The sequence below is a fragment of the Trichoderma harzianum genome, assembly GCF_003025095.1.
Source record: "Trichoderma harzianum CBS 226.95 unplaced genomic scaffold M431scaffold_1, whole genome shotgun sequence".
Taxonomy (NCBI): domain Eukaryota; kingdom Fungi; phylum Ascomycota; class Sordariomycetes; order Hypocreales; family Hypocreaceae; genus Trichoderma; species Trichoderma harzianum.
In genome coordinates, this window is record NW_020209249.1 from 1,142,044 (window position 1) to 1,168,248 (window position 26,205).

The following is a 26,205-nucleotide window of genomic DNA, read 5'->3' on the forward strand; positions in this document are numbered from 1 at the left end:
TCTATATACCGAAAGTGGAAAGTGGATTTGGCTAAGGATGATGAGAGAATTCGTCAAAGTCATCGTGAGGAAAGGAACATTATGCCACGGCACGAATGTCGTGTGAGGGAGGAGGTAGACATCCATGGAAATCGACCATCTATCTTGATATCGTACAAAAGAGAAAAGCAGCAGAAAACAAAACTAGTGGTAACAGGGGCGCTCCGTTAACGCCATAATTTCTGTCAATTCGTATCGTCGTGAGGTGAAAGGTCGTCCCTTGAATACAAGCAATCCCTTGGCTAGGTGGGCGAAGAAAAAGGAGGTAGAACCAAGTTGGAAATTTCATCAAAGAAAAAGCAAGCCGCCGTCGTCATCATCGTTACGCGTAACCGAACAAATAAGGGAGAAAGAAAGAAAAGAGGGCACTCGTCATCCCTAAACAGATAAATAATTCATCAACGCTTCTTGCCGCCGCCAGCCAGTCCATCAGCCAAGGCAGCCGTCAGAGCAGCCGTGGCGACCTTGGCTCCCTTTGCGCCCAGCCAAGGACCGGCTTCTTTGCGGTTCTGCATAATGGCCTGGGCACCAGCAGCCAGAGCGGTGCGAGCGCCGGCCTGAACCACTGGGTTCTTCCACCAGGAAGTGCCGCCTTTAAGCTTGAGGCCAGAACTGGCCACTGCGGGCATGGTGTTGCGGCGCTTGAGTGAGGAGCGGCCGCTGCTGGGTGCTGCGCGATCACGGTCACGACCGCCGCGATCATGGCCTCGATCCCGGTCCCGGTCCCGGTCCTTATCCCGGGTTCGTTCCAGGTCCCGGCTGCGACTTGAGCCGTGACCGGCATCCGTATCGCGAGGCTGTGAACGATGTCGTCGCTCCCGGTCATCTCTTCTGTCATCATCGCCGCGAGAGCGTGATGACTTTTGGGGTGGTGACGATTCTACTCCTCCATGGGACCGGCGAGAGGAACGAGGGTCCCTGCTGTTTCGGTCATCGGACGAGGGTGTCGGGTAGCCGCGTGAAGAGCGGCTCTTGGGGTCTGGAGAGTCATATCGAGACCGGCGTGGGGGTTCTGGAGATGGCTCACGGCGCGAGGACCTGTGACGCCGCTCACGTGGATCTGACGGGGGAGGGGGGTAGTCTCGTGAGCGCCGGTCAGCATCTCGGGGGCGCGAATCTCGGTGTGAATCTCGCTGCGAATCTCTCGGTGAGTCTCTCGGCGGATAAGTGTCACGGTCACGGCGGGATGAGCGAGGGTCTCGCTGAGGCGGAGGAGAGGGCGCAGAAAAGGGCGGCGGGTTTGGATGTCGACGGCTGCCGGATGGCTTCGCATTTGCATCTCCATAGCCTGGTGACGGGTTGCGACGGCTGCTGCGCCGGGATTTGCGGTCGTCGTCGGGCGAGTAGGCGGGAGACGGGGGTCGGCGGCCTTTTTCGGATCGAGGACGAGACGACGAAGGGTCTTGATATGGATCGAAGGTCTCGTCTGGATTGTAGTATGAGTGGTTGAGGCCTTGCACGGGCTCCGGCCGCGACGAGGGGTAGCTGGGCATAGTGTTGAAGCTGTGTTGTAGCTCTATCCGTGGGAAAGGGGGGATAGACGAATGGTTACAGGGTGAAGGAAGTTCTCAAGGAAAGCAAAAGACAAAACATTCTCAAATCGAGAGCGGGATCAAGGAAGGGTGTTGCCCTGCTTATGTATAAGCCGGAAGAGTGATGCCGTCAACATGCATCCGATGTCTGAGGTTGGACGGCAATGATAAGCCCCGCTGACTTCTGCAAGTCAGAAGCCTTACAGGGAACGATGGTCGACTTGCAGCGCATCAGGCCTCCAAGCTTCCAATAGACGCGCCCGGCTCCGGGTCCTACAGTGATGGTGCAGCGGGTTTCCAGCGATCCGGAGGCGCTGAGAGGGCAACAGGGGGTTTGCAAGGTTTGGGGCCTCCTGACGTCACGCGGGCCAATGGGCGAGTCCGGCGGTGCGCCTGATGGGAAGGGCAAAAGTCGCCTGACGTCAAAGAAACGCTTTTCATGTGGCGGAGCCAGCGACAAAAGAAGTTTTGAACGTTTGCACAAAGAAGAAAATTCTGTAAAGAAGTCTTTTAAAGATTTTTTCGAAGGACCCTGATGGGTGTTGCAAGGATGGCAGGATTTGGGGAGGATTATCGTGGATTTGGGGAAACGATTGGCAGCAGGTCAGCGATATCGGGTTCGATATGAGGTTCTTGTGTAACCATATTCTACATCTACATTTTGCTTGATGCATGGAGATATCATGAGTATTCACCAACACAAAGGATTACTGCTGCTGCCTACAACAAAATTCCTTTGTTCAAATGTCATATATCATTCGAACCGAGGCTGGGGGAGGCAGTACCTGGTATTATCCAATATGACTCTTGCAAACATGTGCTCCTGTAGGTTAGCACTTGCACCTTGTAGGCAGCCACGCGAGAAGCCTCACGTGCAGCCGCGAAGAGATCAATGACTTGGAGATTCCGACCAACCAACACTTGACATTATCTCTCCATATCAGCCAACATTCAACATCTCCATGCAACCAATACAGGCAACACTGCATAGCCTTTGAGGATGCTCGGTGAGTTTTCGCCGGCCAAGCCTTTTCCGCGAGTCTAAACGCTCGATCCGCGCCGCCACCCGCGATCAATCCGCGCCCCCCGACTCCCGATCCCCTGGGCTAACGCCTTCAGTGACACAACACAGTACGTCTTGATCCCTTGGCGGATCCGAAACGCCCTGAAGTTGAAATAAATCAGGTCACTCTTTTGCCTGCGCCTTGATAGAGTGTGGAACGACTGTGCGACACTCCAATCGATGGTCGGAGTACCCGCCGTTCTCCTCCGGCTCTGTTCTGTTTGCCTTTGCCCAGCTCCGGTTCAGTCCGACCTCTTTTGCCCATGACATGGTTACACATCATTCCTTGCTGGCTTGTCTTTCACTCACTTGAGTGTCTGACATTTGGCAAGCTCAGATTCGGCACGTTGACATGTGGCGAAGAGCCGAGCGCGGATAGCGTGGTGGCTACCCGGTATTATCCTGATATTCGACGCCCTGTCTCACAGCGCCCCTTTTTGGTCGGCTTGACTGAGGCGTGAGACATCTTGCAAGCTGACATTGAGCATGTCTCAGTTGATGGTACATGCGTCATGCTGCCGTTAAACGAGCTGACTGTCTGGGGGGGCAGTCGTGGAGAATGGCATCTGTGCATTCATGGATCAATCATTTACGATACATCGACAATCCAGAGTACAAGTATGGCTATCAAGTCTGGAGCGTGCATTGAGCATATGCATATGGATACATCCTCGTACTGCGCTCGGCAAACCTGAGGCTGAATCGTCGCACCAAAAATGATCCCTTACTGCGGCCTTGTCAAACGTCGGCTGGGCGATCCTCTATGGATACCTCTAGCTGCGCAAGCATGGCTCGAGCCCTGCTATTCAAGGTAAATCCCTGTCATCCATTGCCTCGATGTGGACCTGACAACCGCCTTTAGATCCCGATGACTTCGTCCGAGTCCGCGCTTTAATTTCAATACGAGCGGGTAGCTTGCAGATCACTTCTTCACAGTCTTCAGCCGCTCGCAAATTCAGCCAATCTTGGACCTCGGCAATGGCCTCGATATGGATTTGCTACGGGCACAGATTGACGGGCGATCCGCTGCCGTTTTCTACTGGCTACCATGAAACCCTACCCTCAGCAGGGGAAACGGAAAAAACATGTGGCTGCTCCGCTGCACTGACTCGCAATATATTCAGCTGACTCTGGCCGCGGCAGTTGCGTAAAGATTGGAAACCTGGTCAGTGGTATCGTCACGAATTTCCATGTACAGAATTACCATCATTGCGACTTGAAATTGCTCATAGACAACGCTAACAGCTAACCCCAGGCAAACCATCATCTCCATGGTATACATCCATTACTACACCATCAAACATGTGTCATGTGCTCAATTTACAATTACCAACAGCTCCATGCAACGTCTAAACATTACGTGCAATCAAAGCTTCTCATCATACGCCGGGTAGTCGGTAAAGCCGATGGTCGGGTCTTCAAACGGACCGTAGAAGCGAGACCTATCGTACGGGGCAAGAGGCCAGCCATTGCGCAGTCTCTCCACCAGATCCGGATTGCTGATGAAGAATCTGCCGTACAGCAGGGCATCGTATCTGCCGCTTTCCAAGACCCCCCACGAATTGTATTGGTCGAAGCCGCCGGCAGAGAAAAAAGGCGTGTCTCCCCAGATCTTGCGGAACATGGTGAGTTCGACGTCGGGAAGCCCCCAGGAGTCAAGGAACTGTTGCTTCTCCGCCTCGGAAAAGATTTGTTCGTATCGTGGTTCGATGAAGCTCACGTACGACAAATTGGGGTGACGCTTCTTCAGCTCGCGGCACAGATGGCCCCAAGTCTCCAGACGCTGTTCACTGCGAGCCTGGTTGAAGAGACCAAACGGAGTCAGGCGGATGGCCAGGTTGTCTTCTCCCACCGTCTTGGCCAGCTCGGCCATCAGATCAAAGACGAACTTGCAGCGCTTCTCCGGCGAGCCGCCGTATTCGTCTGTTCTCTTGTTGATGTTGGAGCTTAGGAACTGCTCTGGTAGATAACCATTACCTCCGTGAAGCTCTACACCATCAAACCCAAGCTCCATGGCCGTCTTTGCGGCCGAGCAGTAATCACGGATGGTTTTATGGATGTGCTCGACCGTCAGCTCGAGGGGTAGCTGTTCGCTATACCTGACAGGCGTCGTCGAGTGGGGTGCGGGATACATGAAGCATTCGTTGGGATCATCCCAGGGGATGCTCGACGGGGCCACGATGGGCGTTCCGGTAAGCTGCGGGATGTTGGCGCGTCCAGAGTGCCAGAGCTGCGCATAGATGTAGGCACCTTTGGCATGGACTGCGTCAACAACCTTCTTCCATCCTTGGGCTTGCTCTTCTAGGAAGATCCCTGGGACACCGGGCATGGCGTTTCCCTAAACAACTCGAGGTCAACTTCCCCGCGTCTTAATTCTACGGTGACTGGGGCGGTGACATACTTCTAGTGAAGGTGGAATGCCCTCGCTGATGAGCAGGCCGCCATCTGTTGCTCGCTGCGCATAATACTCTGCAATGACATCGTTGGGAATCCAAATGCGATTCGGATTCTCAGCAGTCGAGTTCTTACGGTGCGGCGTGCCACGGTTGCGCGTCAAGGGAGCGAGCACAACTCGATGCTTGAGAGTGATTTTGCCATTGGCAATTGTAAGCGGCTCAAACAGCTTTGAGTCCTTTCCGATGTTGACTTGGGAGCCCATCTTGTCCTGTGATATACGTCTTGTTTCTTCTCTCTTTCTTGCAATATACTTCTAGAGCCAAGCAGGCAGACAGATGTACAGTGCTACTCAGCCAAAGCACGAGCTGGAAAAAGCTATCCGTTAGCAGAATGACTCGGGAAACTAAGTTTCCAGAGGAGAGAAGAAGGGAGGGCGCTCATTTCCAAAAGAAGAGAAATGCGACCCTGGTATCTACTGCAACCCTAACACGCTCATCCATTGAACTATGCATGTACGTACATGCGGTATCATGCGGAAACGAGACTTGATTACATCAATCGGCCTCCCCTGACAGAAACCGTCGGCTGAATACTATCGAGAGCGCATGGCCACGCCTCGACATGGATCCGAGAGAAATTTGTTGCAGGGCACTCCACTCAACTCCATCCAGATGCATCGAAATGACTCCACCGCGGTAACATCGTGGGTCAGAGAGTTCTGTTGCCGAAGGCACACGATCTTTTCTAAATGAGCAAACGATCTTCATGACGGTTGTTTTAAACCATGTCGGTCTCCCATGATGGCGTTTGGCGGTGCAGCTCTTAGCTCGTTCATGCTCGCCCCTAGTTCCAAGTCACATGTGTCAGAGTCCTTTGGTTCTGACATTGAGGTTGATGCTATGTGTAATGGAGGTGCGTGCCATGACTAGCATCGTGTTGTTGGTTCGCTCAGCGTACTGGCTTGACTGGATATGCAGTTGGCTTGTCGTGTTTCGCCCCCCCGGCAGGCTAGATTCGGTTTCTGATTCGCACGGGGGCCACCATCTCACCGTCATGACCCCTGCTTGGTTTCTTCAGCGGTGCCGTGGCTATCCCAATTCATCTTCCGTTGGCAGCCGGATCCACAACGGCTCGGATCCCTGGACCCGGTCCACTTTGGCAGGTTGGACTGACGCTGCAGCTCTGAACGAGCACGATCAGGGCTTTCAAGAGGGTCCAATACCACCGATACTACAATATAATATGGCAGTTTCTGAGGCTGACCACATCGGTAGAGTGGCGGCTGGTATGATGTGATTGGTAGCCGAGTGTGGCCAGGGGCATCTATTTTTTAATCTATCTTTGTCTTAATCCCTTCCTTTCCGATCCTTCTCTTTGAGACTTTTCGGGTCCAAGCAGACCCTATTACACCTGCATTAGCCCTTTATCTTGTGAATGATCCCCCCTTTCACAAGTTGCTGTCAACTTTAACTCTCGGCAGCCGTTTCTTTGACGTTCGGCATCTCTCAACCTTGATCCTTACGTTACAGAATCATGAAGTTTTGCCTGTCATGAGTTATCCCGGTGCAGCTCCGCCTCCTGAAGGCGTTATCCCTGACCTTGCGCACCCGCAAGATGTCTTGAGGACTGTCAACTATGTCACACAAGGGTTGACAATCTTCTTTGTCTCCATCTTTGTTGCCATACGATTCTATGCGAAAACCAGAGTGCTGGGAGGCAGCTTTACACCAGACGACTGTGAGTCAAGTGGATTCTCAAGGAACGAGCAAACCGATAGAAGCTGACTTGAAAGCAAAACAGATGCAACCTACGCGGCTTATGTATGACACTTTTGACGACGGAATTAAAGATGCGATCCAAGACTGACAAGTGCATTAGGTGCTTATGTTGGGATACTGTATCACTGCATGCTTTGGTAAGTGTGGTTTTTTTTCTACCCATTCACAGCTATTGTGAGCCGTCCCACTGACAACTGGGCAGCCGGTGCACATGGTGGAGGCCTGAACATATGGGAAGTGTCAACGGAAGAGGTTGAGAAATACTTTCAGGTAAGAATCACACCCTTCAGCGTCCTGTGTGGAAAGCTAACGTCCAGTTCAAAGTCTTGCTATGCCGCCACCATCTTTTATGCCCCGATGGCCATGACCGTCAAGCTGGCCCTCCTCGTCATTATCATCCGAGTCTTTGGATCCGTCCACCGGCGAACCCTGATCGGAATCTACATCTTCATTGGCATGATTGTCGCATACTACGTTTCCGGCTTCTTCATTAAAATCTTCATATGTTGGCCAATTTCAGCGTATTGGACCGGTGACGCCAGCAAATGCATGAACCAGAGCGCCATTGTCACGGCCGACTCCATCATCAGCGTCATCAGCGATTTGGCCATCCTGCTGCTCCCGACACCCCTTACCTGGTCACTTCAACTGCCTCGACGGAAGCGCCTTCGCGTTAGTGGACTGTTGTGTGCTGGAGGAGTTGCTACGGGGTTTAGCATTTATAGATTGGCCATGATTGTTGACCAACGCAACTCTACCAACATGACCATGGTTTTCATCAAGGTTATTCTGTCAGGGTAAGGGCCCATCTTGCGTTTTACTGTGCAACTGAAGGATCGAACGACTCAAGCTAACGTGATTGTCAAAACCAGAAACGCCGAAGTAGGCATTGGCTTGATATGCGCCTGTCTCCCAGCCGTCAGCGCCCTCTACGTCCAACGCACACGCGGTTCTTCATACTTTAAAAACCCTGGCCACTCCAGCGTTACTGGCCGCGGCGAAATCATGCTGACACGGTCATACCACGTCGACAGATCGGCAGTGGACAAAGACGTGGACGAGAGCGCCCTCGAGCTGGGCCACGACGAGGCAGGACTCGTGTCCAACATGGGGGCCCAGGTCAAGGCGAATGCCCCAGAGAGCCATCACTCCAACCGATCCGAGGAGACACTTTGATTCCCTTTGTCCTTTGTCTTCCTTCTTCTTTCGCATCATCAAAAGTTGGACCGACGCTATTTTTTACACTTAATTCGAAAATTTTCACGTTGATATGAGTACACAGATATGGGCAGGGATGTAGAATGAAACAGGGCGTATAAATTCGTTTTCGGGAGGGAATTTTTGCTATATACCAGTCTTTTCGTAAGGCAAGCACTTTTCATTTAATACTATACTATGAACTACACTGATCGAGCTGAAATACTCGATAAATGCGAAGCAAGCTCCATGATATGACCCATATTAGCAGTTGAGGATCCATCTCGGGGAAAAGAAGAGCAAAATCGGAGCTTGAGCAAGGCCCATCTTTCGACCATTTCAAGGCTCCATCTGAGGGGAAACAAGAATGATAGAGAGATGGGCGCTCCAACAAGGCTCATCTTTCGACAATCAAGTGGATAGTAATCCACCTGGTTCTGTGACCCCCCCTTCGTCATGCGAATGCAAATGCAACATCATATGCCTGTGATGCTGACTTCATCCCCTGAGAGATCATTTCTCGCTTCGAAATTTGGCCCGCCCTCTTCGCGATCGGCACCCCGGTTTTCGCAAAAACTTCCAGGTTGGAGGGAAAAGAAGTGCATGCGCCTACAAGGGGAAGGTGGCTCGTGGAGGGGACCCCTGTGGCTACAGTACATGTAAGAGTACGAAGTAGGCTTGAAGGACTTCGAGCTATCTGCAGCGTAAGCATAATGCTTGGCGGCGGCGGGCAGCTAAATTGTGAGAGGGGGAGCGGCGTTTGGAAGAGTCGGACGAGGGAATCCATGTATGTTTAAACATGTAATGTTGTATCGTATTATCATTTACAGGGACATGCTTGGTTTTGTAATGGGATTTATTTTTGAAAGTGACGATAGTTTGTTATCGTACGACTTGAAGCGTTTCGGGTTTGGTCGTGCCATGCCTGCAAGTCTCGAATCATTTGAGGCCTTTTCATGCTCAAGCAGACAAGTAAGAGCATTTTTTTACTTTAGATGCGAGTTAACTAAACATGAGCAGGGATGGATCGGTGAGATTGAGATTTAGCCTGAGCGTACTCCGTACTCGTATGGAGTAGGTATTCCCACTTCGAATCGTAAAAAATGAGCGGGCATTTTCTGTCATTTTTGCCGTCAGATTCGGTGCGATCGCGTGGGTACGGCAAGGACGGGAAGGCTAGGTAGGAGGCTTATTCCGTCCGTTTCTTTGGGGGGATTTGGCGCGATGGGCGGCATTATTTTTGGCTTCTGATTTCACTGTTAAGGTGTTGCTTGGTGATTTGATGGCTGCTTATGTTTGAAGCTAAATGGTTGGATATCCAGGTACATGGGTTGAGATCTGCGGTTATGGCTTGATAGGCTAAAAGCGTTGCTTACGAGTACGACTGGCAGGTCGTTGGAGGCAATAGTAGGTTGGCCAGATTATTACTGACGCCTGGTAGGACCCAGACATTATCAACTTTAGGAACATGTACATGAACAATCCGTAGCTCTACTGTACCATGGATATGAGATGTATGCACCCCTTTCATACATGTCATACAGCATCATTAGACGAGGCACGTGAGAATTCAATAATGCGTGTCTGCACCATGTATGCAGTGGTACCATCCTTAATGAGAAGGATTGTAATAGTTGGCATCCAGGATGGCTGTCTCATGAAATGTCAGAATGGCTCATGTTGAAGAGAGCTGGCAAGGCAGGAGTCAGTTGTCTACGCGTGGCGGACAAAGTCTGGAAATCGTGAGACTTTAGCTGCCAAAAGAGTAGAATCGGCGTTTGAATGCGCAGCCGTCGACAGGGTTGGCTCAAGTATAAGAGAAGAGGACGGCGCCGCATGTGTAAGTGTTTTGTGAACATTGAGTGACGCTCCTCGGGCCATGTCCTCTTTTGAGACTACTGCTTTGTAGTGTCTGTTGAAGGTGGTTGCCGACTTATATACAACTCCGACGGACCTTTCGGATGCGTGCGTGGGATGGGCATTGGGGGTCGTCGAATACACGGCTCTTTTGTATCGATCAGGTAGTAATGCCGTGTGAGCGCATATGCGTGTAGAAACTGAATCACGGGTTCGTTTGATGAGTTGCCAGACCGGACTTTTAAGGCACAGCCCAAATATGTGTTCCATGCAAGAAGCCATCTGATAGGCCGCGGACTTATCGTCTCTCGTTGGAGTAAGTCGTACTTGTATGTGTATGCACCATCTGAGGGGATTGCCGGCAGAGCTTTGTGAGCAGCATCAAGTATGTACTCGTACACACTCAGGGAAGACCCGACATGTCGCCTGGCGGGAGTCGCCGCCCTCCATCTCGCAGGCTCCCGAGAATCTGGGGGATGGGCGATTGTTTATACTGCGGAGGGCGATGTCGAGATAGCGATGCAGGTACCGCGATTCGATAAGGTATCTCGATAATGCGGAGAAGATAACAAGAACACCATGGATGCTGATAACGAGCCGAGCATCTCTTTGCAACGTGCGGATTCACAAACTCGTACATACCAACCTGCTGATACTACTGGATATACGTATTCGCACTTGGAGACGCCAAAACGGCGACCCCGGACCGGAGCGGAATCAAGCCCGGGTTTTGGGGGCTTGCTTATCGATGCGGTGCGATTGGCTGGTTTTTTTCTTCTTTTCATGCCGTCTTTGTTAGCCTCTTTTCCATGATGGAATCCTCGAACAGAGTCTAGCTGGATGGGGCAATCGAGACGGCGTTTGTGCCTGTTTGAGGCTTGATGAAGGGTGAAAAGAAAATATTTTATGGAGGGGCGCAGAGATAAGGGAAGGCAGCCGACCAGCCGATTATTCTTCTAGACACTCGGACTTTTTTTATGGTCCTTTTATGGTTCCATGGGGAGAGCGTGGCTACGAATTTTAAATTCCAGAGCATGTTTGGAAAGATGGAAATAGAAACGGATACCTTGATGGATTAATTACAGGACTGAGATGGTATGAGTTGCATACAACGCTCGGGGCAGAGAAGCATCTGACCACCTCCAGCATCGGTTTTTATGTCTTTGTTTTGTTCAACGGCGATCTGACCGCATGGATGGATATTGGGCATGTGCGTGTGTGCACACTAGCAAGACGGACCGAGGGAGAATGGCGGCTTGGGGGCTAGCAAATTTGAGTGTGGATTTTTAGTGCCCGGGTTTGCCATGGGCTAATTTCTACGGTTATTCGAATTGGATGCATGTTGCCAGTTACAGTACAGTATGAGCATCAGGCATCTACGAAAGTCCTCCACGCTGATATACACAGAGCCCGCTATTATTAATTCCCTAGCAGATGATGGGATATCCACTGATGAAGCGTCCCGTTATCTGTTCAGCTCAGCTCGGGTACTCGTATATACTTGTGCCGAACAGTCACGTCACAGCTTGGGATGATGTACATGTACAGGCCTAGATGCTTAACCGCACACGAGATACCGCACGCGATGGTGGCTCCTTCTCCAGCTTCGCGGGCCCACTGCCTGCCCTCCCACACGCCGCAGCGCGCGCAATTGATTAAGTGATGCGTCGATTAATGGAATCGCAATTGTCTTGTCATGGCTCAGCTCTTCGGTTTTGTGCAAATCACTGAAGGCTCAACTATCGACGCTTCGGGGGCTGCAGATATTACTTACCGAGTATTATCAGCTAGCCAACAGTCCCAATATATTGGCTGCTGCTTTTCTTTCATGGCTGCCCGCTATAAATAATACAGCATCGCATCGCCTTTCCGACCAACCGACCCGAATCGAAATCGGTTCCTCTCCTCCTTGCTTCTCCCCCCCGCCCAACACACTTGCAGATCGCGGGTACGAGCATCGTTGCATCCATCGACTGGTACGACACAGTGTTGGCTCTCTCTCCTCTCCCCGCGGGAACCAAGATCGAGTCCCCTCATCGCCATCCAACGACAAGCAACACCAACACCGACGTCTCAGAAACTGCCTATTCGAACATAAAGAAAGAGAAAACGCCAATCAGCACCCAAACCAGCATTCCAATCCAAATCACACACCCCGCAGCGTTCCCTCGCCCCTGGTCCCTTTTTTTTCTTTCGTTCGCCGCCACCGCTATCGCTAGCTAGCCGCCCCACCACGAACCACGCGAAAAAAAATACAAAAGAGCTTTTTCCATCGCGCAAATCTTTCCGGTCTTCCCTCTCTTCTAGAGGACGTATAGTCCTTTCGTCACTCCCAAATCGACCCTTCGTCGCCAAACGAGACAAACTTCGCAGCCATGGGGTGGATGGACAACATCAACAAGAAGGTCGCCGTCAGTCCGGTGGGCAGATGGTTCCGGTTGGAGGGCTGTGGTCATGTAAGTCGCCTCTCTCGTTTTGCTTCCTCTTGGTCTCGGCCACGTCACGAGACACCTCGTGGCTCGGTCAACACCACCAGGGACGGCAGCTTCCGAGACATCGATGGAAGAAGCTGTCTCATCTCATACTACCACTCATAACATGTTGCTTACCATGTCTCGTTCCGCGTCGTTTAGCCCAAGGAGCGCAAGGGATCTCAATTCTTCACCGAGATCCGCGGCGGCCTGGCCACCTTCTTCGCCATGGCCTACATCATCGCCGTCAACTCCTCCATTGTCTCGGATTCCGGCGGTACCTGCGTCTGCAATGGCGGCTCCGCTGACCCCATTTGCAACACCAACGACGAGTACGCCCTGTGTGTCCAGGCCATCAAGCGTGATGCCGTCACTGCCACTGCCGCCATCTCGGCCTTTGCCAGTTTCTTCATGGGCCTCTTGGCTAATCTGTAAGACAAGCTGCGTCTGATATAAAGACATCTGGAACGATTCATCTGACTCTTATATCACAGCCCCGTCGGTCTTGCTCCTGGAATGGGTCTGAATGCCTACTTTGCGTACACTGTCGGTAAGTCTAGACTTGTCTTTCAACCATCTCTGTACTCCCAAGAGAATCTTGCATTCTGACTCCCATATGCAGTTGGTTTCCACGGATCTGGTCCTGTCCCTTACCGCGTCGCCTTGACTGCCATCTTCGTTGAGGGTTTCATTTTCCTGGGCCTGGCCATCTTTGGTATGCGACAATGGCTTGCCCGTGCCATTCCTCACTCGATTAAGCTGGCTACCGGCGTGGGTATTGGTCTCTTCTTGACTCTCATCGGTCTGACCTACAGCGAGGGTCTTGGCATCATTACTGGAGCCACAGACACTCCTCTTGCGCTTGCTGGCTGCTCGCCCGCCAACATGCTTGATGACGGCACTTGCCCTAGCTTTGACAAGATGCGCCACCCCGCCATGTGGATCGGTATCTTCTGCGGAGGTTTCTTTACCGTGCTCCTCATGATGTACCGTGTCAAGGGCGCCGTCATTGCCGGTATCATTCTCGTCAGCATCATCTCCTGGCCCCGAACCACGCCCATCACCTACTTCCCTCACACCCCCGTTGGAGATGACTCGTTCAACTTCTTCAAGAAGGTTGTAGACTTCCACCGCATCGAGAACACGCTCAACGTGCAGGAATGGGATGTGAGCGCGTATGGTGGCCAATTTGGTCTTGCCCTCATCACCTTCCTCTATGTCGATATCCTCGACTGCACGGGTACGTTATACGGTATGGCTCGTTTCGCCAACCTCATCGACCCCGTTACCCAGGATTTCGAGGGTTCCGCTGTTGCCTACATGGTCGACGCCATCAGCATCTCCATCGGTGCCCTCTTTGGTGTTCCGCCCGTCACCGCCTTCGTCGAGTCCGGTGCTGGTATTTCCGAAGGTGGCAAGACTGGTCTCACATCTGTCGTGACCGGCATTTGCTTCTTCATCAGCATCTTCTTTGCTCCCATCTTCGCCTCCATCCCACCGTGGGCTACTGGCAGTGTCCTCATCCTCGTCGGATCCATGATGGCCACTTCCGTCACGGAGATCAACTGGAAGTACATGGGCGATGCCGTCCCTGCTTTCCTCGCCATTGCCATCATGCCCTTCACATACTCGATTGCCAACGGCCTCATTGCCGGTGTCATGTCGTACATCATCATCAATTCCATCGTAGGACTCCTGAGGTTCGTTTCTCGCGGCCGCATCGTGCCTCCCAACCACGACGAAAAGGAGCCCTGGACATGGCGCATTCCTGGCGGTTTCTTCCCTCCTTGGCTGGTTCGCCTGTTCCAGGGCAAGAAGGACTTTTGGCGGGAGCCCGATTCCGTCGTTGTAGACAATGCGGCGGAAAAGGAACAAGACGCCAGTTCAGATGTTGGTAACGATGTGAGCCGTACCGCCGAAACAGCCGAGGTCAAGATGTAAAGCGGTGCTTGTATAAAAGCAAACTTCAACAAATGCTTATGAGCATAAAGATGACAGAGAAAGAGTAGGATGTCGACGTAATTTTCTTTTTGGCGGTTCGATAATAGACGAATGTTTTGATATGATGTGAGATGGTATAAAATCTAGAGGGATACCTAGAGAGAGATGGGATTAGTTAATCATGATACCTATGTTTCGTTTTGCTGTTAGAGAAAGAAATAAAACCTTTTTTGATACCAACTCGGATAAAAATATGCAAAATCTGCTGTAATAAGCGTGATAAACATCATCACCAAGTGACTGGTAGGATCAAAATGGCTTAGATCATTGTGTTTATTTTCATATCTTCATGTCATGGTCATAAACTTTTGGGTATATCCAAAAATGCCTGCCGCAGCTATAAACGCTCTAGACTCGCTCGCTTTATGCCATCAAAGCAATGTGTTTCAGTTCACTGCCAAATTTGTCAGTTTACTTGTTTCATCTCACGAGTTGATATCAAAGAGAGCAAGTTGATATTAAGACAGGGAGTAAGTTGATATAAGGAGAGGGGACAAGTTTATGAAGTACTCACTCTTGCACCTGGAATCCGACCTTGGTTGCAGGATACTGCACTTCCTCGCCCTCGTCTCGCCCGAGCTTGGCCTGTTCCTCGCGGACCTTCTTCGCCTTCTCGGCCAGCGCCGGGACGGGCGCCAGGTCGAAGTCGGAGTTGAGATGCCAGAAGAGGGTGCTCGAAATGCGGACGAGGGGCCGGTCGGAGAACTCGGCCTTGCGCTTCTCGATGACTTCGAGGGTGCGCTCGTTGACGACGACCTCGTGGTAGCCGGCCTTGATGAGGCCGCCGGTGATGTACTCGATCTGCTTGCCGGCCTGGACGAGGAGGTAGTTGCCGGGCGGGATCTTGACGGGGATGCGGGAGCCCGTGTTGCGGGCCCAGATGTTGAGGCCGGGGTAGCGGGAGCGGCCGTGGATGGTGAGGAAGTTGAGGTCGGTGTGGAAGCCGGCGAGGATGGTGTCTTTGGCGCCGTATTTGGTGAGGTCGGAGGCGGTTGGGGCGAGGAGATGGGGGCTGTGGGAGGGTTGGTGTTAGTATGAGATGAACGGAGGAGGAAGAGGAGGAGAGGGAACGTACCCGTAGCGGCCGGCGGAGCTGAAGTGGTCGGCTTCGAGACCGAGACCGAGGGCTGTCATTTCAGACAGCTTGGAGACGCTGCCATCTTAGTGTTAGTTTTCTTATTGCAATATCTCTTCATGGTAATGAAGGTATAGATGATGTGTAGAGATGGACTAACGCGTTCTTCATGGAGCTCCCCCACTGGTTCATGGTCGGTGCCCATCTCTCCTTGATATGCGCGGCATCGGGCACAATGTTCTCGGCGTTGAGCCCGGGAAACTGCGTCTCGTACGGCGGCAGCTCGACCATGCGCCAGAAGAAGCGGCACTTTGGGTCGGGCGAGTGCGCCGAGATGTCGAGCGGCCGCTGGCTCGGGTCCAGGCGCTGGATGACGTCCAGGCAGGGCTCGTCGACGGCGCACTTGGGCTTCTCGGTGTTTTCGAGCGTGACGCCGATCTGGTAGCTCAGCTCGGGGCGCTCGTCGCGCTTGAGGTCCTGCTCGGGCTGGGCGAAGTAGTCCTCGAGCAGGTCGAGGAAGGTGTTGTTGTCGGCTTCGGAGACGCGCGAGTCGTGCAGCAGCAGGGCGCCGTATGTGATGAGGGCGGAGGCGGCGCGGGAGCATTCGGCTTGGACGGCGGGAGAGGAGGATGGGTTGTTGAGGTAGATGTCGAGGTCGATGATGGGGAGGTCCATGGGGAGGTCTTGAGGCTGCGATTCGGTCGCCATGATGATTTGTCTTTTCTTGTTCTTGTGCTTATTCGCGCAGGGAAGAGGGTCTTCTGATAAGATGGGAGAATAGAAAAGAGATGCTTGAAAAAAAGATTCACGCTTGATTATTCCTGGGGGATAACAGAACTGAAAAAAGTTTTTTGACCAGGGGAGAGAATATTAGCGAGGCTCAAAACTCGGCTATCGTCTGCTTTGCTTCTAGGGCTTCGAGAAAAGATGCAAATCGAACAATAAGATGCCGAGTTAGAGCCATGCTCACGACCCAGACGAGGCCAGAAATGGCATGAGGGGGAGGGGCAGCAAGGCTAAAAAAAGCGGCCGGCGGCGTGAGAAGAGCTTTTGGTGGAGATGAAGGCCGGGGATGGACGTCGGAGCCGGCCGACGAGGCCCGGAGGACGCCTTGACTAAGCTCGTGATGGCGGCAGAAACGGGCAGTTAAAGATGAATCGAGACGTAACGAGATCCACTGCCGGACGGGGAGTGGAGATGGTTGAATTTTTTCTCTAAATTCTAAAGGGGATCTTTTGTGTTGTGTGTAATAAGAAGGATTTGTGTGGATTTGGGACTTTGAATATGGAGAAAGGAATTATAGCAGCAAGGATTGGGTCAAGCAAGCACGTCTAGACGCAGCCTCGCTTCAGTCTGTATGCGATGTGTTACATGCAACCCCTAGCCAGTCGATCCCCAGTCCAGAAACACCCGCATTCTCGTTTGCCACAAAATCATGCAAGACATTAAGCCTCACCGTGAAAATCCCTGCTCAAAATAATTTTTTTTCTTCCGGAATACCGGCCCGTGATTCCGGAGGACTCTCCAACCGGATGTCGTTCCTGTGCATTGCATGAAGCAGAATGTTCCCTGCTTGTGTGACACGAGAAGTGATACCTGGAGGGGTTTCGTGATTTAGATTGGTAGAAGCCCTGTTAATTTTATGGTTCTTGGCCAGGCGAGCATCATTTTCTTGACGGGGGAGAGAGGTGATGCATCCGGAGTATGTGATTAACACGTGGAATTCAAGGGTTTGATGAGACGTGCCTGTGGTGTAATGTGTACCTCGCAGCTTGGAAGGAATGCGTGAGTTCTCGTGTAACAATAACTTTGTGTACAAGTAGCTGCGAGAGAGGGGGAGAGACGGGGGTCAAGGTCGTGTGTCAAGTAAAGACACGCTGGACGCTGTCACGAGGGTGAAGCTATAGTTAGCACTTGTCACTTTGTGGTGATGAATTATTTGGCGATTTGGCAGTGTAACTGCCACTCTTCAAAATGGATTTAGCGATTCTTGTAAACTTTTATGTATTGCAGTATTTGAGTATCATTCGAATCAGTTTTTTCATTCACATGTTAACTTCAATCACAGATTAATTGCATCTTCTCAGTATCTTATAGCTCCACATAACAGGAGAGGTAGGAAAAGAAAGAACAAAAAATTCAAGGTAGCCCACCGTCCGCCTGACATAGGCTTAGCACCGATGCTTATCCGTTATCCGCCCAGCAGATCATCGCAAGCTAGAGCATCCCGCGCCGAATTTTAAGATCTTCCTTTACAGCCAAAACTTGGATCAACGACATTCTTCAATCGGCGCAATGGAGCAGTTCCTCCTCTCGGCCCAGCATTCGGGGGCAATCAATCACGCCCACACATTTTTTCTCCCGCAATCGGCCGCGGAACTGGCGCGAGAGGTTCGCATTACCGTCGCCATCGTTGCGTGTGCCTGGGTCGCGGTTACGGCCATCAAGCAGTTTAGCTGGAGGAACCACGGGCCAAGATGATGACGTAGATGCTCTGGAAGATACGGTGATGAGTGTATGATGACCTTATCTGAGACATCCGTTGGTTGGCGCTGTGATTTTAATAGATTGAGGGCTAACGGAAGCTTTTTCTAGTGATATACTATGATACCCACGATAGATTTACGAATAGACCATTCCACTCCCATCGGTTCCAGCATTTTGAGTTGCGTCCAATGACTTGCCTAAGAACAAAAAGAGTATCCAGCTACTCGATAGGGATATTTTGCTGCTTTTGAGTTGTGCTGGAGAACCTGCTTACGAGAGGTTCTGGTTCCGAATAAGCCTTCGCTCTGGACAATAGGGCGATAAAACTTCGCTGTTTATCGATAGTAGACGACGCATTCCGAGACCTTCTACGGCGTAGGATTTGGCTAGCTTCGGACACGGAACTTCGGACATGACTTCGGACATGGAACTCATCTCACTCAAGAACCCTCTGTTGATCCAACACTTACAAACAATCAGTACCTAATATCTCACTCCTCCCGGGAATAATACCGGGTTAACGAGCTATGAAAGAGGAATGCAGCCATATCTATCACTCTAACAAAAGCAAAGCCTACATAAAATGCCGATATCTAATTTGTTCATCTTCTCACATCAGCCGCCCCTAAGCACCAGGACCTCCATTTCTAGCGGCATCTGCGGCCAGAAAGCTTGGAGGCCCAATCATGGCATTCAAGTAGTCGAGGGGAGCGCCGAGAATAGCAGAGAGCTTATACTCAACGTGGACATATGCCGACTCTTTGGCAAGAGGTATGTTGTAAGTGCACCGTTTGCCCTTCCAGACTTGCGCTCTTGAGCTTATCAATCTATCAGTCCATAGTGATCTATCAGATTCGCAATTAGTTGGCATCCCTCAGAGATGCCCAAGTCTTGGGCAAGCCAATTGAAAGACAAATTGCCTACGAGACGGCCAGTGTTGGCGAGCTAATAAAGTCATTTACCTGGCCAAAGCATTCCCTGCATTGAACAGCACTCTTGATGCAGCCGCCAAAATGCACTACAATGGTCTTTTGGGCCGTACAAATGATACGGCCGAGAAGATTGCTGGCTCAATTCCCGCAAATTGTTGCCGAATTTGGGGAAAGAAGTCGAGCTTCGGCCATATCATCAGCCCGTCAATTTGCCCAAAGAGCCATTATCATTCTCTCTACCGGGTAGTCGCAACGTCTATTTCTGCGTACTGAGTACATCAGCTCAGTTACGTGCATGATTTTTCGATTACTTATCAATTTACTTCAATTCCCAGAGCAATTGGCAGCATCAGCCGCCATCTTAGATCTCACACGCCATGATGCTTATGGACATAACAACTCTTTCCCAAGAGGGGTCATAGTTCCCATTGAACCGAGGTAATACATCTATTAGAGTGCTGATTCATCTTTTCCACCCACTTCATTCAATTCTTCGTCCCACGTTGGAGTTACACTCACCTCTGCTTGTCTCTCACTCCAACGTATCCGCCAAAACTCTCATATTATACCATACGGATATCTCAAGATTAGCTTCAATGGCCACCAGCTTATGTCAGCGCTACAAAAGTGATAGCTATCGCACACTCTAGGAGGCCTCGTTTACTCCTCACAGGAGTGTATTCTCCACAATGGAGGAGATTGCCGAGGCACTGCAACCTGCTGACCTGCAACTAGCTGACAGTACAGTAGAGGCTAAAGTCAGTGATGTGACGGCCAGCTTAGGTAGAAAACATAACAACGGCTTATAATAAATAATTTTTTAAATAGCTTCCAAGGCCGCAGCGATCGAATCTCGAGATCTCAGCCTGTTTACTACTTCTCCAACCTGAAACTTCTCAATTGTAGCATATTGCAATGGCAACTCGAACAGCTTTAGCACCCCCGCGGCCTGCGGGGTCGGCTCGACCCATAATGGACCCTGTACGCATCAAAGAGATTGTCTCTGAGTGGATTGATGGCGTTTCAGAACTTCTCAAGACGACAGACCAGCAAAACATTTCAGGAAAGGATCTAGAGCCAAAGATTAGAAAGTTGTTCCTTGACAACAGCTACTGGAGAGATCTTGTATGCCTCTCTTGGGATTTCCGTACTTTGACCAGTCCCGAAGGTATCGCAAACTATCTGGCAGAAGAAAATCGGCTGCAAAATCTAAAAGCAGTGCGTCTCGATGATAATCCGGCTCATCAGCCCCGAGATTTCCCCATTCATGCGGCCTTGCCTCCCGATGGACCCATCTTTGGTATTATCGTGTTCCTAGAGCTGGAACTCAGCTCTGATAGGATAGGCACTGGCATGCTACAGCTTGGACGTGATGAAGATGGCTCTTGGAAAGCTTACTCCTTCAGCACGCTTCTTGAAGAGATTAAAGGATATGAAGCAAAGTGTGGTCCTCGCAGACCCGAGAATTTGCGCTATGGGTACGAGCCGGGGAGACGGAACTTTTCAGAGGTTAGAGCTACGGAGCGTGAGATGAAAGATAAAGAGCCTGCTGTTGTTATCATCGGTGAGTCTAATACAAATAAGCTCATACTGCTAAGCTTGCGAGCTGAATCGAGACTCATCATCTGTCAGGAGCTGGCCATACCGGACTAACGGTTGCGGCCCACCTGACTCACATGGGCATCCGCGCTCTCGTCATAGACAAGAACCCTCGAGTAGGAGATAATTGGCGCCAGAGATACGGTAAATTGGTGCTTCATGATCCCGTATATGCAGAGAGTTTGCCTTACATGAAGTATCCAGAGACTTGGCCTGTAGGAATCCCTGCTCTTCCTTTTCTTCGCTCATACTAACTACAACGACAGTTATTTGCCCCAAAAGAAAAGATGGGAGACTTTCTCGAGAGCTATGCCAAGTTGCTGGACTTGAATGTCTGGACAGACAGCACCCTGAAGTCATCTGATTACGATCCATCGAGTAAGCAATGGACGGTGACGATTGAACGAGGCACGGCCAGTGGCAACGCCGAGATACGTAAGTTTGCGTTGTATTTCTTTCCACTTAGAACCTCCCATTACTCACCTTTGAAAAGGCACGTTTCGCACAAATCACATTGTAGCAGCTAGTGGTCTGGATGGTCAGCCAAGGCTTCCAAACATACCCGGCCTAGCCAGCTTCAAAAGTAAGAATGGGACTGGCGTCATTCACTCCGCCCTAGCTGGAGAGGCGGCCGTAGCAGGGCCCGGGGAGAAGATTGTTGTTGTTGGCATGGGTAACTCCGCCATAGATATCGCGCAAGGAAGCTGGGAAAACGGGGCAGAGGTCACCATGATTCAGCGTGGGCCTTCCTACTTCTTCCGCCGTGATTCGCTGGTGAAACACGGGTTTATGACGGCTTACTGGCATAAACCTCTATTGCCTGAGCATGAGATGGACATGATCATGTGGGCATACCCGATGCCCATCCGGATGACGAGGGGCACTTCGCTCGCGCAGGCGATGTTGAAGGAAGATGAGGAGTTGCTCCAGAAAATGACGGCCCTTGGCTTCCAATTTACTTCTGGGCCTAACGGTACGGGCTTGATTGGTATTGTCGCGGAGAGGAAACATCCGTACGTTAACGACACTGGCTGCATGACGCTTGTGGCAGAGAAGAAGATTGCGCTTCAGACTGGGCCTATAGAGCGGATCACGGAAAACTCGATTGTCATGAGCAACGGAACTACATTGCCCGCGGATCACATCATCATGGCGACTGGCTATCAAGGTGCTGCTGCAGCTGTTAGAGATCTTATGGGCGAGAAAGTTTTCAGCAAACTAGGGAAGCCCTTTGAATATGACGAGGAAGGGGAGTGGATTGGCAATTGGAGGCCCTCGGGCCATGAGCGTTTCTGGATGTGTGCTGCTCCGCTCGTCTTTTCACGACTTCCGGCGAAGCTGCTGGCATTGCAGATTTTGGGTGTTGAATTGGGTTTACATTGAGATGGGTGTACGGCCTATGTTACTATTTAAAGTGTGAGCTGAGTTCTATGCAAGCATCAAGACAGATCAACAAGTATACTTTTTATTGAAGATGCGATACTTAGCTATCTGATGAGATGCTTCTAGTAGCTATTGACAAAAGAAAATACTAGCAACCGTTAATTTTTATGAATGCGTGGACACACCAAGAGATGGGGTGCAGTGGTTGATCACGGGCGTCAACAGCTGTGCAAAGTCGAGCAAAGCGGCAGAGTGGGGTGGCCAAAACACCAAGAATTTGGCGGATCAGAAAAAAGGTTAGATGCAGCTGTCATCAAAGTGTCGGGCGCGTAAACACCAAAAATTGGGATGCGACGGTCGAAAATGGGCGTCACCAGGTGCACACAGTCGAGCCGAGTGCCAGAGTGGGCGGCCAAACACCAAGCATCTGGCGGGCCAGGCGAAAGGCTGCGCACGGCTGGCATCAAATTGAAAGATGCAAACACCATGGATTTGGGTGTCATGCGCAGAATGACAATGGGAAAAGAAAAAAAACATCATGATCAATGTAGAATAACGAGATGAGAACACCAAAAAAGAGACTGATCTGGTCAAAGTTGGGAATCATTGGGAGCAAAAGAGATCACGATCGAGACAAATCGCCTTGATGAAAACACCAAGATCGAGCTCACGGTAGGGAAATCTTGACTCGATGGCGGGATCTTTTGGATGAAAACACCAAAAAGGCAGCTGAGAAGACTGGAGTTGGTGATAATCTGGTGAAATTTGGCTGCACAAAGATTCGAGATGGAGGCAAATCGCCTTGATCAAGACTCCAAAATCGAGTTGGCAACACGAAAATCATGACTAAACGGCGAGAAAAAAGAGTTGAAAACACCAAGAGAGTCAAGTTGGTGATAATTTTGGGAGCCGACAACTCGAAAACCTGGGCTCAATGGCGAGAAAAGGGAGGTGAAAACACTAAAGAAGATGTCGATGACCTAAGTTGGCGATAATTTTGGTGGTTGACAACTCACAAAACTTGGACTCAATCGCAAGAAAGGGCGTTGAAAACACCAAGGGAGAGCTCGACAACCTCCAGTTGGTGATAATTTTGGTCTTGAACAGCGTCAAAAATATCCAAGATGAGAGCAAATCGCCTTGATGGAGGCACCAAACTCGAACCTACAAGGTCCAAACCGACCATGTTTCGTTCAAATTATGTCTCGAGCTGGAGATTTCGAGGGATGAAAACATCAAAAACTTGGACGAAAACATCGCGAACTCAGGGTTAGACATCCAAATTGGCGATAATTGAGCTCACCAGACACCACGATCAAGCGAAATAACCCTGATGAGGTGGTCAAAATCGAACTGCCAATGCCCAACTTTGCCATGATGAACCCAAATCCCATCCAGAATGTGGCAGCATCAGAGGGTTACAACACCAGATTCGTGATCCAAACTGCAAAACTTGGCGACAATGGTGATAATTTTCTCACATCTTGAAGTCACAATGGTCGACTTTCGGCTTGATGAGACTGCAATTCTCCCAGTCCTGGCTGCTGGGCTTGGTCCAAGTTTGGCGGACTGCAACTCACTACAGGAATTGAGCACCGCGCTATAAGAAACCGTGTCCCCGGTAGAAGAAACTCTTATAGTGTATAGCTGCATAGAATTCTTCGGTACAAGGATCGTGCACCCCTCTTGAAGAATCTCGATTTGGGCTTTCGAGATCCCGAGCTGGATGGATGAGGGAGGAAAAGAACCGCTGCAGGCTTCGTATATGTGCTTCTCGTGATATCTCTGTAGGCATGACTCAGAAGCATCATGCTGTTGACATTGGTGAGGTGGTTTGCATCTATCGTAGTCTTTTCTCGCGCGTATATGGAAATGGTGGCCGAGACTCGTGCTGTTGTAAGTTGGAGGATGTAGGATGTAGGTTGCCATGAAGAATCGCAATCAGGGAGGTGCTTTGCATCTATATAGTGGCAACATGAGTAAAGGTGAGATGGAGGAAACAAGAGTCAAAGGAGTTAGTTTTAAAAACTTCTATTGATGCTATTCAAGTTGCATATTGTAGCTGTGGGTAATACGAATCCTTCGAGCTCTCTGCGGGGTTGGTGAGATTCGATGAGCCGGGACAATGAAACTGCACCTACCAGCTCTATTCCACAGGAACCTGTACATTTTGTTCGATTCACCTCTTCTTCAAACCAACAATAGAAAGGCACAATAATTATAATTATACTTCCTGTAGCCAAGCCATGATATCATCCTTGAACCAAGTGTGCGGGCAGTGCAAAGGACTCTTTGAGCATGCGGCCCATCTCCTCACTTCCGAGTCAGAAGATGGCAACATATCAGACGATGTTTCAATAGAGTTCACCGAGCAGCACCATTCACTACTAATTGCCAACAGCAATGCAAAATCGTGCCACATGTGTTCATTAATAGCTCACGTCTTCCCGCACATCTTGGATGCATATGATCCCCAAAGCCCCATCCAATGGGTGATGTGGGGAGACAAAGACGACCAGCTGCTTGATCTAGGTTTTCAAATACGCAAGTACGACTTTGTCCAAGATCTGCGGATTCAGATCAGTATGGAATCTCTACCTAAGACCGAATCAGAGGTGGAGACTGACTCGCCTTAGGTGCCAAAGCAGCTGTGAGCATGCATCATACTCCGACTACTTGGTCATTTGAAGCTCTACAAACAGTTCAAGCTTGGATGCAGATTTGCGCATCGACCACAAACGCCCACAGGCAGTGCGCAAGGCCTCCGATAAAGAGACAGCTGCCGCTTAGACTGGTAGATGTGTCGCCAGATCAGCCACCTCACATTCACTCTGGCAAAGCACTCTCACGCAAGGAATTCCAAGCATTGGATATCGATGTAGCGCCGCCTGTACGAATCATTTCGACCAAATCTCTTCCGCTAGATATACGATACATGACATTGAGTCACCGATGGGGCAATTCGCCAAGTATCATACTCAACTCGACGACGGCGCCGACTCTTCTGAACAGCAATATCCCGCTAGAGCTGCTAGAATCTTCCAATGCAAAACTCTTCAGGCATGCAATGTACGTCACCAGATGCCTGGGAATCCGATATCTCTGGATAGACTCTATGTGCCTCATGCAAGATGACGATTCCGAGAAAGCAAAAGAGATTGCTCTAATGGGGGAGATCTACTACAACTCGTCGCTCAACATATCGGCTACTGATTCCACGAGCGGAGCAGACGGGTTAATATTCAACAGAGATGTCTTGAAGACTTCTCCATGTCAACTCAGTGTGCAACTTCCAGGAGTCAATAAAACTCTTGACCTGATTGCTTTCCACAATAAGATACTGGTCGAGTCCGACGAAGGTGAATTGAACAGGCGAGGATGGGTCCTGCAAGAGCGGATATTGTCACCTCGAGTACTTCATTTCACTAAGCATCAGGTATTCTGGGAATGCAATTCTCTCTTGGCATCAGACATTCGACCCGAGGGGGAGCCTATAGATCCGACCTCCGCTGGCGATATGAGAGGCATATTGAGCGCCTCTTCCTCAGCTGCTTTGCCAGATGATACGATGAATGCTCTTTGGTATGACGTCGTGCGCCAATATTCTGCAACGTCCTTGAGCTTCTCTGGAGATCGACTACTTGCAGTGTCGGCCCTTGCTGAAAGATATTCGATCCTCAGTTTGCAGTCGCCAGATGAATACGTCGCAGGCATATGGATGGCGCATCTCCCGCTGGCTCTAGTTTGGCGCAGGATTCCCCGGACAGAAGCCCCATCAATGTTATTGCAGAACATGAATCAGGAACAAATCGCACCAACATGGTCATGGGCCGCTTTAACGTGTGCCGTCGAGTCTGCCGATATGGATTACTTGCACCCAAATATAGCAGTGGTGGAATTGGGCGGTATTCAGCGAAGATCTGCTAGTCAGTTCGATGGAGTCACAAGTTGTTGGCTACGTGTTCGAGGCCATATGTGCAAAGTTGAGCAGGGCGCTGAAACTGCTAGCGTTGAAATGGTTTGGGATAAGCCCGCGGCAGATGATGGGGGCGGTGCTTCCAGATTATTCTTGCTTTATGTTGCCTATCGCTCCTTTAAAAGTCGAAGAGATATGAGAGGCTTGGTACTTCAAAGAACGAACAAACGAGGCCAGTATATTCGATTGGGCGCTTTTTCAACGAGCAACTTTGACATTGAAGGGACGTATATAGGAGAAGCGTTCACTGGAAACACACATAACCTCGAAGAGGAGGATTTCTTGGAGTTTACAAAGAGTCAAGGATACACTGTCGAGATAATATAGACCGTCTGAGCCACTACTCTAGCAGCTCTCTAGTCTAATGCAGTTTAGGGAATTCTGATTCACCACCCCATTTTCCTTATGAAGAAGCTGG

The 26,205-nt window shown here is 50.5% G+C and overlaps 7 protein-coding genes across 7 annotated transcripts; 4 read left to right on the forward strand and 3 right to left on the reverse strand.

Annotated features, from left to right (window-relative positions):
- Nucleotides 1–437: 437 nt before the first annotated feature.
- M431DRAFT_476809 (hypothetical protein) lies at nt 438–1,532 on the reverse strand (the record flags this gene model as incomplete). Its single annotated transcript, XM_024915505.1, has 1 exon — nt 438–1,532. One exon carries the CDS (start codon nt 1,530–1,532, stop codon nt 438–440), a length of 1,095 nt encoding a protein of 364 aa, XP_024779978.1.
- A 2,311-nt stretch (nt 1,533–3,843) lies between these two features.
- Nucleotides 3,844–4,967, reverse strand: M431DRAFT_502421 (hypothetical protein). The gene has a single exon (XM_024918154.1). It carries the CDS (start codon nt 4,961–4,963, stop codon nt 4,001–4,003), a length of 963 nt encoding a protein of 320 aa, XP_024779979.1. The 5' UTR covers nt 4,964–4,967; the 3' UTR covers nt 3,844–4,000.
- Nucleotides 4,968–6,454: 1,487 nt separating this feature from the next.
- On the forward strand, nt 6,455–8,223 carry M431DRAFT_176972 (hypothetical protein). Its single transcript, XM_024913083.1, has 6 exons — nt 6,455–6,768; nt 6,832–6,851; nt 6,910–6,946; nt 7,012–7,079; nt 7,134–7,606; nt 7,682–8,223. Exons 1-6 carry the CDS (start codon nt 6,582–6,584, stop codon nt 7,983–7,985), a joined length of 1,089 nt encoding a protein of 362 aa, XP_024779980.1. The 5' UTR covers nt 6,455–6,581; the 3' UTR covers nt 7,986–8,223.
- A 4,015-nt stretch (nt 8,224–12,238) lies between these two features.
- On the forward strand, nt 12,239–14,275 carry M431DRAFT_73090 (hypothetical protein; the record flags this gene model as incomplete). The annotated part of the gene is made up of 4 exons (XM_024922102.1): nt 12,239–12,319; nt 12,497–12,765; nt 12,829–12,884; nt 12,957–14,275. The coding sequence occupies 4 exons, from the start codon at nt 12,239–12,241 to the stop codon at nt 14,273–14,275; spliced, it is 1,725 nt and encodes a 574-aa protein (XP_024779981.1).
- A 423-nt stretch (nt 14,276–14,698) lies between these two features.
- On the reverse strand, nt 14,699–16,085 carry M431DRAFT_73396 (hypothetical protein; the record flags this gene model as incomplete). Its single annotated transcript, XM_024922122.1, has 4 exons — nt 14,699–14,729; nt 14,850–15,347; nt 15,411–15,488; nt 15,571–16,085. The coding sequence occupies 4 exons, from the start codon at nt 16,083–16,085 to the stop codon at nt 14,699–14,701; spliced, it is 1,122 nt and encodes a 373-aa protein (XP_024779982.1).
- A 3,716-nt stretch (nt 16,086–19,801) lies between these two features.
- M431DRAFT_73442 (hypothetical protein) lies at nt 19,802–21,811 on the forward strand (the record flags this gene model as incomplete). Its single annotated transcript, XM_024922128.1, has 4 exons — nt 19,802–20,393; nt 20,462–20,643; nt 20,695–20,863; nt 20,922–21,811. The coding sequence occupies 4 exons, from the start codon at nt 19,802–19,804 to the stop codon at nt 21,809–21,811; spliced, it is 1,833 nt and encodes a 610-aa protein (XP_024779983.1).
- Nucleotides 21,812–24,080: 2,269 nt separating this feature from the next.
- Nucleotides 24,081–26,114, forward strand: M431DRAFT_103652 (hypothetical protein; the record flags this gene model as incomplete). Its single annotated transcript, XM_024911529.1, has 2 exons — nt 24,081–24,394; nt 24,448–26,114. The coding sequence occupies exons 1-2, from the start codon at nt 24,232–24,234 to the stop codon at nt 26,112–26,114; spliced, it is 1,830 nt and encodes a 609-aa protein (XP_024779984.1). The 5' UTR covers nt 24,081–24,231.
- Between the last annotated feature and the right edge of the window lie 91 nt (nt 26,115–26,205).

Excerpts from the sequence above, each read along its gene's own strand:
- M431DRAFT_176972 (XM_024913083.1), top strand. The coding sequence starts at position 6,582 with ATGAGTTATCCCGGTGCAGCTCCGCCTCCTGAAGGCGTTATCCCTGAC. Across the intron at positions 6,769-6,831 it reads CAGCTTTACACCAGACGACT|ATGCAACCTACGCGGCTTAT; the intron begins GTGAGTCAAGTG and ends AAAGCAAAACAG. Across the intron at positions 7,607-7,681 it reads ATCAAGGTTATTCTGTCAGG|AAACGCCGAAGTAGGCATTG; the intron begins GTAAGGGCCCAT and ends TGTCAAAACCAG.
- M431DRAFT_502421 (XM_024918154.1), bottom strand. The coding sequence starts at position 4,963 with ATGCCCGGTGTCCCAGGGATCTTCCTAGAAGAGCAAGCCCAAGGATGG.